The 15025-nt window shown below is 42.4% G+C and overlaps 1 protein-coding gene across 1 annotated transcript in view; it reads left to right on the plus strand.

Annotated features, from left to right (window-relative positions):
* The window catches only part of LOC124594012, a 172249-nt gene that overhangs the window by 54121 nt on the left and 103103 nt on the right, over nt 1-15025 (plus strand). The window contains exon 4 of the mRNA XM_047132364.1: nt 3127-3516. Within this exon, the coding sequence (XP_046988320.1) occupies nt 3127-3516 (390 nt within the window). The remainder of the gene's footprint in view (nt 1-3126; nt 3517-15025) is intronic.

Raw genomic sequence — 15025 nt, forward strand, 5'->3', positions numbered from 1 at the left:
AAAACCAGTGATCGCAAGACAGTAAAATTTTGTGGAAAGATTTTTAAGGACATGCGGAAGAGAAACAACGAATAAACCATTCAAAGAAACACGTTTTAATTTCAATTTGAGGGGGGTAACATTTATTAGCGTACCATGCTCACGTTCCAGGTTACAAACGTTGCTCTGTGTGACAACCATCTTCATCCACGACTGCCTGGAACCGCACCAGTGATACCATTGCACAATTGTTCGTAGCACTTTTCGAACGGCGGACCCTGGGACGTTCAGTAGTCGCGACACACCTCGTGCACATCTTGACAAACACACGTTGCATCCAGTATTCTCAGCCATGGGTACACTAGCATCTCCGACAATTGGTGGTGCAATTGACCGTCAACTTCTCCTACGAGCCATCCATAAGCCTCTGGCTAATTCCAACTTCCGATTTATGTTCTCAAATCCCGGTGCGGAAAGAGGACCTCAGCGTATTCCTTTAACGCGTCGATACTCACGAAGAGCAGTAGCACTATTGTTGTTGTTTTGATAAAACAGCTTTACCAGTAAAGCTCTGCTGCCCAGACCAACATAGACTGTTTGCAGTTGTAATGGGCAGTGATGTTTGTGTTTCAACTCAACGTCGCCGTAGCAGTAGCGGCGCCTAACGGCAAGTCATGATGCTAACACTACTAACAACGCAAATCCTGCAGTGCACAGTATGAACATCATTTCTGTAAAGCTGAGTACCCATATGTTATATAGTCTTTCGTCTAAACATACTCAAGCAGCGAAAGTTTAATTATAACTACCCTTTGAACACCATGGCTTATGTTCAGTAAGCCCAAGTCCTGGTACGTAAACCACCCACAAAACATCGCAGAACTACCTCCAGCATGAGTAGCATGTTCCACACACTCCAGGTTAAACGACTCATTGGACCTTCAGTTCACTAGACGCCTTATATCATCTGAAATGAGACAAATCGCGACTCGTATGCCACATCAGACTTCTGCTGTCGATAACTGTCCCGTTTCTGTGTTGTTTGGCCCAGTGAGCACATACAGCTCTACGTGGTGGTGTGATCAAGGGCCTCTTGCAAGGCTCCTCGTTCCAAATGTACATTGCATGGAGCTACCTTCGGAAAGTTTGCTAAGAAACTGGTTGGGATGGACCTACAGTCATTCAAATCAATTGTCGTTGACAAGGCTTTACAACCGTCTTCGGTTCCTATCGGTGATCTTTGTAAGACAACTGATATTGCGGCATTTGACATCGCCACAAGTGGGACACCATTCCTTGTAGACAAATCGAACATTCCGCTTTGATACAACAGCATATCGAGCAATTTGATCCACAGTGTAGTCGTGGGCACATCGAAAAATGTAAGATCCTTTCTGTCATTCTGTTACATCTTGAAGAAATCATACCTTACTGCAGTGATTCCATACAATAGACGAGCACATACACATCACTTCGTTACAATGACAGGCTTCAGCAGTGGTGAATCGCATCTGCAGTTGGTATCAGTTCCACACCGATCTACAGTAATCAGAAACGACCTGTGTATTCTTTTAAATAAGTGAATCAAGGGGGTGGACTAGAGTGGAAATTTTTTTAGCCCACTTTTTTATTGACTTAAAATGCTCCTTTGAGAGTCTATTTTTAAGATTCATACATATAAAGTGTGCTATAAACGTCAAAATATGTTAAAACCGCGATATACTGCATGGTGTATAGCGCATCCGAGCGCTCGAATGCAACCTATGTAATCCTGTAACAGTTAACGACAGAATAGGGGTCCTGTTAGTTTCGAATATCAACAAGATTTCTCTTCGTAACAACATTCGTTTATGGGAAACAGTCTAAAATCAGGGGCTTGTCTCACGTCTGCTTAACTTGCCATATCGCTTGTGTATTGTATGTAGTAAAACGTGAGTGCACGAAAATGACAAACAGAGGCATTTATGTGGATAAAATGTTTCAAAAGATAATCCCTATCGTGCCTAACAACGCTTCGACTGATAAGTGGAAGCCAGTTGATCGATATAATTTCGTCGAACCGACATCTGGGAAGAAAAGACAAACTGTACGGTGCTGGCATTGCAAATTAAAAGTTTGTTTCATTTTAATATTAAAAATCACAAGTTCAAACCTCAAATTCTTGTTCCTTCGAAACAACATTTTTCAAATTGGCGGGAACTATTGCTCATGTAATATACCTGCAATTACTCACTCCGTCTTCAGGCCACGAGTGGCCTACCGGGACCATCTGACCGCCGTGTCATCCTCGGTGGAGGATGCGGATAGGAGGGGTCTGGGGTCAGCACACCGCTCTCTCGGTCGTAAGATGGTATTCTTGACCGAAGCCTCTACTATTCAGTCGAGGAGCTCCTTAATTGGCATCACGAGGCTGAGTGCACCCCGAAAAATGGCAACAGCGCATGGCGGCATGGATGGTAACCCAACCAAGTGTCGACCACGCCCGACAGCGCTTAACTTCGGTGATCTCACGGGAGCCGGTGTATCCACTGGGGCAAGGGTACCCGCAATTACATCATACAATTTTGCAATTTGCCAGTCGGCATTTTTTCTCCTTTAGTGAGTAAGATTTTTGCGAAATATTTTTCTCTATTTTTAGCTGCACGTTTTTACAACGAAATTTTTTGTCGAAGACACTGACTTTTAGTTCGGAGTCCCGCCAGTTTGTTAAAAACCATTTTTTAAATATCCCTCTGCACTGCGTTTGGCAATATTATCAGCTCCAGAGCAGTTTTTGAAATTTTATTCTACGTTGAAAATTGTAGCGTTCTGAGTTCCCACCAATCGCCCTCGCACTCCATGAAGGCCTTTCGTCGATGTCGTGTAGCATCCTCTGGGTGCAAATCTTTCACTTAAAAAATACACAATACAATCTTAAGAGTGTACAATAAAAGTATGGAGTCAGTTTTATAGTTTGTTTGTTAGTTTATTGAAAAAGTTCATGAATATCGGTTTCAATAATCGAGCGTCACCCTGGTCTACCCCTTTAATATTCTGTCTGGTGAGCTTCGTGTCACGCTTTATTCAGGTATACATTTTAAACCACCCTTCCACTATGAAATGAAATTGATTTGTTCTGCTTACTCGACAACCTTCCCACGTTCGCAGCTAACGCACGTGTCCAGCCCTGCACGCGACCTGGTGTACTTCCTGTACGCGAACGCTGTCGTGGACGTGCACGAGCGCCTGCCTTCGCTGCTGGAGACCTACCACTCACAGCTGCAGGCGTCGCTGCGTGCTCTGGGAATGGCAGCTGCGGCGGACGCCTACCCGCTGGACGAACTGCTCAAGGACATGGAGGACCTGAACTACTTCGCCCTGTACAACTCCTCCTGCAGTGGTTTCACACTCTCCTCACATCGCGTCGGGGAGAAGTTCTCGCAAGCTATGCGGGACCTTAATTTTCAGCCAGACGCATTCTACGGCATGTATGACAACGAGTACTCCGGGCCCTACGTGCAGTACGTCATACGTCGCTTCGAGAGTAAGGGGCTCCTGTGAAAGACGCTGACTATACAGTGTGGTACTGTCATGAGCCAAAACTTGGCATACCACTTTGTTGTCTGCAACCCATGCAGAATGAGCTAATTGTTAAACTGACCTTCAACCGCAAGTGTAATTTCTCAGTTTACCTTCTCACTGGAGGAAGTGGTTTTTTCCCCCTAAATTATGATAACCGTCCTGTTGTTCGCGACTAATTGTATTAAAACATTCTTTTATTTCACATTCACCATTACTGTGCAATGTTGGGTATGAATCCGTTTTCAAGTGGTAGTACAGTGTAAACCTCGTAAATAATGTTGTCCTTGCGCTTCTAAATGGTATGTTACATCGCAGCTGATTGACTTGGTGTCATGTCTGTAGTTGTAAATTCTGACTAATAATCTACATTTTTACCAATGTATGAATTCACGAATATTTCCACTGCAACGGAAGCGTGTACATTTGATGGTTCATACTATACATCCACTTGAAATAGGTTACACAGCTGGCCGCGGTGGCCGAGCGCTTCTAGGCGCTTCAGTCCGGAACCGGGCGACTGCAACGGTCGCAGGTTCGAATCCCCGCCTTGGGCATGGATGTGTGTGATGTCCTTAGGTTAGTTAGGTTTAAGTAGTTCTAAGTTCTAGGGGACTGATGACCTCAGATGTTAAGTTCCATAGTGCTTAGAGCCATTTGAACCATTTTTTAGGTTACACAGCCAAAACTGCACAGTAGTTGTGAACTCAAAATAAAAGCATATTTACTCCACACAATAGCTTCCAGTGGAACCTATTTTGTATCATTAAAAAAGTGTTTTGGATGTGGACCCAATTACAGCTAAAATATTTGAAGGAAATCTGTTTTTATAGCTCGTCGAGAGTGTTTTCACAGTATTTGTTCACTTGTTAAATTTACCAACCCTCTGATTGGAATCCTGTTGTGGTGTGTTCGTTACGCTTTCACATAAATTTCAGGAAATAGTGGGAAAATTGATTGTTAAGCTGTGTACACTTTGTGACGTATTATGAAAAAAATTTTAGCAGATGTCATGCTTGATTGGCACCACTAAAGACAGGACACATCTCATTTTCTGGGATTTTCCTTTAAGGTGACGGTCTTTATTAGCAGTGCTGCAGTGGATTGACGAATTGTATCTCATTCTCAGTAGCTGTTTGCCAGATGTTACTCAAGATCATGTGGCAGTCTTATTTCTGCGGAGGATGCTGTTCAGCAACCAACTAAATAAATCTACATCGCGTTGGATATTTGACAAACTGATGGCTGAAATGAATATAAAGAGGTGTATTGTTCGAAAAATACGAGGGTTGAACTTAAATAGTGGCAACTATTTATTCACAACCGATACAAAAGAGTTACATGTTTGCATCTGTTACTGTCCTTCAAAGTAACCAGCCTTGTGTAGAACACGTTGCCAGCGATGTGGAATGTGTAGTATACCGTTAGCAGAGCCTGTTCCGTTGATGATGTGAATGAAGCAGTCTACTACAGAACAGACTCTGCTAACGGTGTACTACGCCTTCCACATCGCTGGTAACGGGTTCTACACATCGCTGGTGACTACTCTGAAGGACAGTAACAGGTGCAAACATATAACTCTTTTCTATCGGTTGTGAATAAATAGTTGCCACTATTTAAGTTCCAACCCTCGTATCTTTCACTCAAAGTCTTATGTGTCCCCACATAGTGTTTCCTAGGCACTGATCTGCCACTGATATAATTTCCAGCCATTAGCAATGAAGACTCAGTGCGTAACACCTGAGCGAATTTAAAAGAGTTCATTGAAATCTGATTAAGCACCGTGAATCTTTCCTGGGCGTATGCTACTGCAGTGTAAAAGTTTCATATGTAAGTGATGTAGCTGAACCAGTTAATGTTTTGCACATGAAACTGAATATAAAGAAAGATCCTTCGACATATATCATAAAAACTGTGAGTTGCTCAGTGCGAGGGTACTGTTGTTATATGCGACTGTTATGAACTGTGAATTCCTCAGGAACAAATAACTTTATTTCTATACTGAGCAAACAAATACCATATTCTGGCAATTCACCATACGCAGCTAAACATGTAACTAACCAAAAAGAGTCCAAACAAACGTCCACAAGCACTGTCAAAGTCGTCGTAAGTGATGTACCGATGGTCGCGAAGCGAGGGCAGCATTCAGTGGCACCGAAATCCATGCTAGCTCTCCCGGAACCTCCTTGCTTAAGGCCGGCGATCAGGCGGTGGTTGACCCGCGGGATATCACAGATAATAAACGGGGTAACATGGAGGCCGCCGGTGTCGGGGCAGTGGATTTCCCGCCTTGTCGCTAAGCCCTGGGCGCCTAGGGAGCGCCACAACACTGAACACGCAGGCATCGCTCTACATACTGGTGACATTGTCGGATATAGTAGCAGTGTTGGCTTCCCACAATTCGTCTGGTGAGGACTTCGTAACCGGACATCTCGCTCATCTCAAAGCTCACAAACTGGACAGAAAGGCTTGTAAACAACACACACACACACACACACACACACACACACACACACACACACACACATACACCGGCGCACACACACACACACACACACACACACACACACACACACACACACACATATGCACGTGCTATGAAACGCACGAGTAGTAAACTTTAAGGCGAAACTCGTCTTTTTCTTCATTGTTCCTTTTCCTCAACCTCGTATTTACTTATGCCTATTTCATGAGGATTCACAGGCTGTAATTACACGTGTTTTGCGGTTTGATTATCACTGTGAACAGCAATGACACTTCTCGCTGAGGATTCGTCCGCAGATTCCCTGCACCACTGTCTTACATGGTAGCCTTTATTATTGACCTCGCATTTTTTCTGCGTTAAGAGCCTCATTTATCTTGGCCTGTTCGCGTTTACTATTTAACTGTATCGACAATAGAAGCTCTAAGTTAAACTAGGCAAAGTCATTGCTCATTTTTCAGGTTAGTTCTAGCTACCAGGCATCCTCGTAATTATCTGCTAGCAAGATTCGTTTAAGGCTACTTTAATATGGTTCATATCACTGAAAATTGCACTTATCTGTCTGTACAGAAAAGGGGATTGTCAAGGGAATTACTGTCAGTGTTGTATAAGGATAATATTTCTGCATCAAATGGCTCTGAGCACTATGGGACTTAACATCTATGGTCATCAGTCCCCTAGAACTTAGAACTACTTAAACCTAACTAACCTAAGGACAGCACACAACACCCAGCCATCACGAGGCAGAGAAAATCCCTGACCCCGCCGGGAATCGAACCCGGGAACCCGGGCGTGGGAAGCGAGAACGCTACCGCACGACCACGAGATGCGGGCAATATTTCTGCATCGTTAATGACATTCTTCACAGGTATCCTACAGGAGCAAGATTAATATTGTGGACAGGTACATTTTCGTGAAGAGGGATCGGTTAGTTGATGGTGGAATGATGTACTTCAAGGAACTTTTTAGATCTACGCATTTTTGTATTAAACCATCATTCAAAACAGCTGTGAAATAATAAAATTGATTAATTTCGTACTGAAATAGGTAACTATCATTAAAAGTGCTCGAGGGAAACACATGGGCATTATGGCAAATAAACTATGTGATCAGAAGTATCCGCACAGCCCCAAAAGCATACTTTGTTCATATTAGGTACATTGTGCTGCCACTCCATATCAGGGACCTCAGTAGTCATCAGAAATCGTGAGAGCAGAATGGGGCGCTCTGCTGAACTCTAGTTTCCGATGTGATAGTAAAGTGGAAACATGAAGGGACACGTACAGCACAAAAGCGTACAGGCCGACTTCGTCTGTTGACTGACACAGATCGCCGTGAGTTGAAGAGTGTCGTAATGTGTAATAGGCAAACATCTATCCAGACAATCACACAGGGTTTCCAAACTGCATCAGGATCCACTGCAAGTGCTATGACAGTTAGGCGGGAGGTGTGAAAACTTGGATTTCATGGTCGAGCGGCTGCTCGTAAGCCACGCATCAAGCCGTTAAATGCCAAACGACGCCTCGCTTGGTGTAAGGAGTGTAAACATTGAATAGTGGAAAAACGTTGTGTGGAGTGACCAATCACGGTATACAATGTGGTGATCCGATGGCATGGTGCGGGTATGGCGAATGCCCGGTGAACCTCACCAGCCAGAGTGTGTAGTGCCAACAGTAAAATTCGGAGGCGGTGGTGTTACGGGGTGGTCGTGTTTTTCATGGAGGGGGCTTGCACCCCTTGTTTTGCGTGACACTATCACAGCACAGGCCTACATTGATGTTTTAAGCTCCTACTTGCTTCCCACTGTTTAAGAGTATTTCGGGGATGCCGATTGCATCTTTCAACACGATCTAGCACCTGTCCACAATGCACGGCCTGTGGCGGAGTGGTTACACGACAATAACATCCCTGTAATGGACTGGCCTGCACAGAGTCCTGACCGAGTGCTATAGAACACCTTTGGGATGTTTTGGAACGCCAACTTCGTGCCGGGCCTCACCGACCGACATCGATACCTCTCCTCCGTGCAGTACTCCATGAAGTATGGGCTGTCGTTCCCCAAGAAACCTTCCAGCACTTGATTGAACGTATGTATGCCTGCGAGAGTGCAAGCTGTCATCAAGGCTAAGGGTGGGCCAACACCATACTGAATTCCAGCATTACCGGTGGAGAGCGCCACGAAATTGTAAGTCATTTTCAGCCAGGTGACCGGACACTTTTGATCACATGGTGTATCTGAACAGTAATCCATTTCTTCTCATGTTGGCTAGCCTAGGTAATTGATCATTTCGTTCAGTTGTTACGAAGAAGGGGGAAGATGATTTTAGCATTCTGTATATGTTCTCACAAAATAAATGTTGAGATGTTAAATCTGGTGGTCGCCTGTGTGAGCGAACCGTTCAGTAGATTTGATGTGCAGCACTACTGGTGCACCTTACTGGAAGATTGCCCTATACATGTTGACGAATGTGTGATTATCGACATGGCAAGGCAACAGTTGTTTCTAGACGGATTGATGTGGAGCTTTCTCTTCCTGAGAGACAAAATTATTCTAATGTAGTCATGAGGGACTAGTCGAATACAGAGAGATCGGCAAAAACAAATGATAGTATCCTTTGCATCTCGCTGTGTAAAATATGTTCACTTGTGGTAAATATTCAGAATTTACAGTCGTATAATGGTGATTATCCGTTCGCCATAAATATACATTACTGTCGCTGATTTTCCGTACTCTAGGGAAAGCTTGTCTCATCGCTGAATACTAAACCATCGAGGAATATATCCCTCTTTCATAAGATCCCACTGTTTGGTTTCTTTATTATTTTCGGTTCAAGTTATTGCAGCTTACTGGACAGGCGATTTTGAAAATGTTATACAGCGGGTTATAACAATTGAGTTTACTAACTACAACTCTTCAAACACATACAAGGTATGCACGAAAGATATTCTGCTACATATGTGACACTGAATCGGCAAGCTGACTGAAATTTATGAGAAGTACAACAGCAAAAACCAACACTGTTTTCTGTAGTCACTTTGATTTTCCTCTTTTTGAAAAAATCAAAGGTATAAGCAGCCATCACACAAGCACATTTGTCCCGTTCATTTATTTGCGATGATAAGAAAATATTAAAGCAATTCATAAATAACAAATATTTTCTGTTTTATGTTAAATATAAGGAGTATTTAATGATGTGACGTTACAGAGAGGTGGGTCACAGTACGACAGTTGGTGGTGAATATTTGACGGCTTGCAGCAGCCAGAATGCATGGTGGACTAAGAAAATAATGCATGTGGGAATGTCAGTTGAGCTGATGACTGAGCAGCCAGAAGTGTGTTTTCTCGAGGGCCAATGCATGTACGCTGGCTGGGACGGTAGAGACGACACAGTGGCAGCTAAGACGGGCGAAAGGAAAGATGACAACTATATATTTTCAACGAAATTACATTACAAATCCTATACACATGATACGGAAAACCAAAGTCCATCAAAAAAATTACGGAAATGAGACTAGCGCATTGGATCTTCTAGAATGACTGTAGAGTGATTGTTATAGAATTATTAATAAATAACCCTCTAAAGCATTCCGACCATATGATGCGACGGATGAAAGCTGATAATTTAAGTAAGCATCACAATAATGCATAATTACCCCTGATTTAAGGAAAGTTGATATGTAAGTGTACCAGTTCTATAAATTCTCCACTACTGTACGCAGTACGAAACCATTACGACTCTCTGAGACTCTTACCTTATACTCTTAGTGGGTGAGTAACCACAATTTCGTATATACTTATAATTTTTTGCAAAGTATTATCATTTTGCAAACGAAGTTGTAGACATGTTACATGAGCTACGTTAGTAATTTTGTTAATAATGTGTTGATATTTTAATGAGTGGCTTCACAGTGGTCACAAGAATGTACTCTGTTTTATAATAGTAAAGTGAACCACTACTTATTTTGCGAACAGGACGTGTACTGTGGTATTCCGTACGTCTCTTCATTTGTGGAGAAGCAGAATAGAAGTGATTAATTTCATATCTATCGTGATAATATATATCACACAATTTCAGCAACAGAAGATAGTTAACACGAAGATCAAATTTTATATTCCATGAATATCCCATGTACTTGGCAAAGATTATAATGACAGAGCACGGTGCGCTAAGGTAGCATAAAATAAATAGCATTTCCACAATCGGATAAGATGCATTACAATGGGTACATAATGTGTAGGTATAATTAGCTTTAAATTTGAATGGCGATCATTAGTTAAGTGTCTAACTTCGATTTAGTACTGTGAATTGGTACATTTATGCCATTTAAGCGCGGGCCGTAGGGCGTACAAGATCTTTAGTTGGCAGGCTTTTGTTGATGTTGGTGCTTTCGTCGAGGGGCTGTGCAGCTGAGCAAATGTGAAGTGAATTAATATTTTAGTGGACTTAGTTTAATTTAGTAAGTGTGAGTTATGGACTCTAACATTTCGCAGCACTTAGATTTTTGGTTATTGATTTTTTCGGGGCTACCTAAACTTTAATTTGGTTTACAAGATTTGAGTCAGCTATGAACAGTAATTATTTGCATCTTTTCATATTTATATTCGTGTATAGTGGACTTGTTATATATTTTCCGCAGTGCTTATTCAAAATAAAGAACTTTACGTCGAAGCTGGTAGTGAGAAACTGCATGTTAGGACTTTGAGTCTTTTCTGTTGATTTTCGTGGATTACTGTGCAATTAAATGAACTTTACTCGTACGTGTTTCTATATTCAACGCTCTGCTATCTCTACATACCGCATAAACCACATAATGATTGATTAAGAGTTCTCAATTGAATACGCTATTCGTGAGAGGCCACTATTCTCAAATGTGTGAATTTGAGTTAATAGACAGTTATTAGTTTTAAAATATAAACTCTGGTTTCGCCAAAATCATTAGTCCTACAGGATTCAACTAGACAGTTCGTTATTTATTTATAATTTTTTGTTAAGTTAAAGCTGTGATAAAGATCTGACCGCCACAGATTGTAGCGCGAACACATCCACATCCACATCTACAGCTCCACAGATAATTCGCAGTCCATCGGCCGACGCGTGGCGGATGCTATCCGTACCACTGCTTGTCATTTCCTCTCCTATTCCACTCGCAAATAGAGCGAGAGATAAACGACTGTCTATATGCATCCGCATGAGCCGTAATTTCTTGTATCTTATTTTCATGGCCCTTACGTGTAATGTATGATGGTAGCATTAATCATTCGGCAGTCAGCTTCAAATGACTTTTCTAAATAGCGTTCTTCGAAAATAACGTCATCTTCCCTCCATGGATTCCGATTTGATTTCCTGAAACATATCCGTAACACTTACGTGTTGTTCGAACCTACTGGTAATAAATCTATCAGCCCGACTCTGAATTGATGTCCGATCTGGCACGGATCCCAAATGCTCAAGCAGAATGCTATTCAATGTCCCAATTAGCATTGTCTCTACATCATGAAAGTCTATGTTGGAAATTCCATATCTCAATACAGCTCCCAGTAATCTTTTTACGACTTTTCTTGATAGCACTCTGAAAGCCCTACGATCTTCTCGTGTTGCAGGACCCTTGTCTACTCTCTTCGCCTCACTGTTCCCTGAGTTCATTTGGTAACCACTCGTTCTGCAGTCACTGCGCCACAGGCAACTGTGTGTGTGATCTGTCGGTACGATGGCCCCATGCCTCTCATCTGAGTGAATTGATCTTCCTCAAGATCCGAAAAATGGCTACAAGTCGCATTCGCACGTACTCCGGGAAAGCTACGTTGCGAAGTCCACCTGAAAAGTTACAGTACCGTTAGCCAGACACAAAAGCAATCACATATTCACACAAGCCTTCGTCTCCACGAATAGCTTCACACTATACTGGAAACACCAAAAATAAGCTCGCATGAAGTTGAAATTTTAATCAACATATCCCACAGGCATAGTAATACTGGAGTATCGATTTGGTAACATTTGACCAAGATGTTCATGGCGTAACGATTTATGTTTCCATCATGGTACAAGGAGACACTCAGTAAGTGTTGTCGACTTCTGAGTTTGTAGAGGGGACCATCTCCATGATACCAGGGAGTCTAAATTGGCTCAAATTTTTTACTCTCTCAATCATGTTTCGTGTGTAGTTAACTACAAAAACTGATCGATGAGATGACCTCAATGTTCCTTGAACAAACCGCATCTGCATAGCACGTTATGAAGCATCTGTGATGGCTGCCTATAAGCTGACGCCGAAGGTATGTGGCAGTCCACTGCTATGTTTGACAAGTGGCTTTACTTCATCGCAAACATGGTGGTTTCGAGTGTTGAGAACAGCTTCCGTGAAGAATTCTCCTTATCTGTAAAGATAATTAGCATTGGTAACTGGGGAATGCTCACATAAATCTGCAGGAACGAAGTTCAGGAATCAACCCTAGATCTGTTGGTTTCATAGCGAGTGGCGTCTGGAGATGTCACAGAACGCAATGTTGCATATTCATCTAATTTACAGCTGCTCTTGAATACTCTTATTCTTGCTTTGAAAAAGTCTGATTCCTTGGAGTATCACAGTCTCTCATGTTGACAGATCCTCTTTTCCGCAGCCGTTGGTCTACTTTGGCAATAATCGTGCGTGATGGCTTCACGCGAAGCGGAAGATATTGTTGGTATGGGCGTTGAGATTATGTCATGTTCCATTGTCCTTCGCCACATGCTTCAGGTATACCAACCGGAGTCCAGTGCTACTGTTGTTTGTGAATGAGTGGCTGTGGGTGATCGAAATGGCGATGCAACTAGTAAACAGAGGGCATATATCAAATAAGGTGATCGTATCACTAAAGTACTCAGTGTGGGCAACCTGCCACAAAAAGGATCGGTAGGGAAGAGATGAAGACTATGCCCGTGCTTACTGAAATTGCAACACATGAATAATAGCAAGTAAAGAAATTTCACATGCTGTGTGTAAAGTGTTCTTGCGTTTTCTTTTTCAAAAATAACGGAAACGGAGACATGGAAGGTATGGGACAGCCATTGGCCTTAAAGCATCGGAAGTATAAGGTGACCTGTCCAAATTACTGGCTATGAGAACCAGAGCAGGTAGTCTTGTGTTCCGAATGGAACCTCGAACAGTAACGTCAAGTGCTGCGTCAGCCTAACGATGACGAATGCTATCTGGCAATGTTCGCTCACCTCAGAGTGTAGAGGCGGAGATACATCCAACCTGAGGCCTCAAACCGAACCAGGACTCGTTTGGAAAGATGCTACTCATGTTTCCTGTGTTTACTTTGGCGAACCACTGTTAACGTTCATCTACCTGCTGCTGCATCAAGGGCAGATGCAACAATGGTCGCTTTGCTTCAGATGTCGCCTTACTGTCCATATGATACTTATCTTGCTACAGAGGTCATTTCCTGACACAATGCATGTAACTTGGCTGTACGATCCTGCATGACCGTATGATCAGTATGTCTGTCCCCCGATACGTTAGTCGTCGGGGTCGTTGAAATCCTGCAAGACGTCGAGTATGGCCATCCTGAACCAACGTCAGCGGCAATGTCGCAGAGCAATAAACCACAACCATGCTCTACGCTTCATGCCAATTTGCCGCATTCAGGGTGTTGCTATTTAAATGTCGAGCATTGCATATTACGACGAGAGAACATAGGTTCCCGTATAAAAGTTGACATACCAAGCAGCAAGTAGCACGCTGCATGGTTCTGAACTGGTTAGTGCCTGAGATATCAGTTAAGTTATCAGTCAGGTTGAATCTCAAAGATAATTCGCTTCAACCTCTAACCCACCAGTAACAGCATAAACTATTAGGAACAATATGGCAAAACAGCTCGAGACTACGTCGAGATCGGAAAAGTTAATGCTCGAGAGTTTCCTTGCCCTATTGCGGACATGGACTACCAGCTACTGGCTACCGGCCACACGCCATTCCCAACTACGTCAGTTACCGTCCGACCAGATGAATGTGGCGGTGCGCTATGAGGGCATTTATCAACCACCATTTGCTGATTTGAAGTTCTAATATTTATTTTGCAGTTACGTATTGTGTTTTTCATGTGCATACTTTAAACTTAACGAACATTCATCAAGCATTATAAAATAGAGTCACAAGTGGAATAAAGTCTACCATTTCTGATATATTGTCCGCTTTGGGTTTAATAGAGCAGTGAAAGCAGTGAAGTTAGCTCGAAACCTTTATATTGTGTGGGGCAAAGCACGTCAGAAAAGAATTTTCTCGTTTAAAGAAAGATCGTTCTGGCAATAATGATTTTCCACATTCAGAAAGTCTCGATAATTGACGTACTGTATGTTATAAACAGCAACCATGTGACCATCGAGAGACATTTGCGATTAATACTACTGCATGCTCCAATTCAAAGAAACAAAAATGAAAGAAGTGACTATTGCCACATTTTTGCTTGAAAGTCATCAGTTCACTCATTGAGCATTATTATGTAATATTGTTACTGGTGATGAATGTTATGCCTTTATGCTAATGTCTCAAGAAAAAATTAATGGCTGAGTTCTATCAAAAGACATATACTCTGGAAGTTAGCAGGCTCGGTGGAGATGTTACTCTGAGATTTATTTCAGCTGGCTATCATGTGACTAAACCAAATGCTGTAATATGGCTGAAAATGATTTTGATTGTTGTGGCTATGTATCGGTGCCAGTGGTTAATCACTTGACAGCAGGGGTCCCAAACAAATTACATTAATTAGGGCGCGGAGCGGGCTAACGGACACCTAACGTTTGTTAAATGTCGTGAGCACCCCAGACCACGACCTTTATGCTTCACTAAGGTATGATGCCCTCAAAGATAGTTCTGCTCTTTCTCTCTCGACGTACTCACTGTAATCTCTTGTGGGAAGAAACAAATAAAGTTATTCTGGAAATGAAAAGGTTCGTTGTAAAAAAAAAAAAAGAAAAGAAAAAAAAATAAAGATTTACCATGAGAACTGAAATGTAATTGGGATGC

The sequence above is a fragment of the Schistocerca americana genome, chromosome 2, assembly GCF_021461395.2.
Source record: "Schistocerca americana isolate TAMUIC-IGC-003095 chromosome 2, iqSchAmer2.1, whole genome shotgun sequence".
NCBI lineage: Eukaryota > Metazoa > Arthropoda > Insecta > Orthoptera > Acrididae > Schistocerca > Schistocerca americana.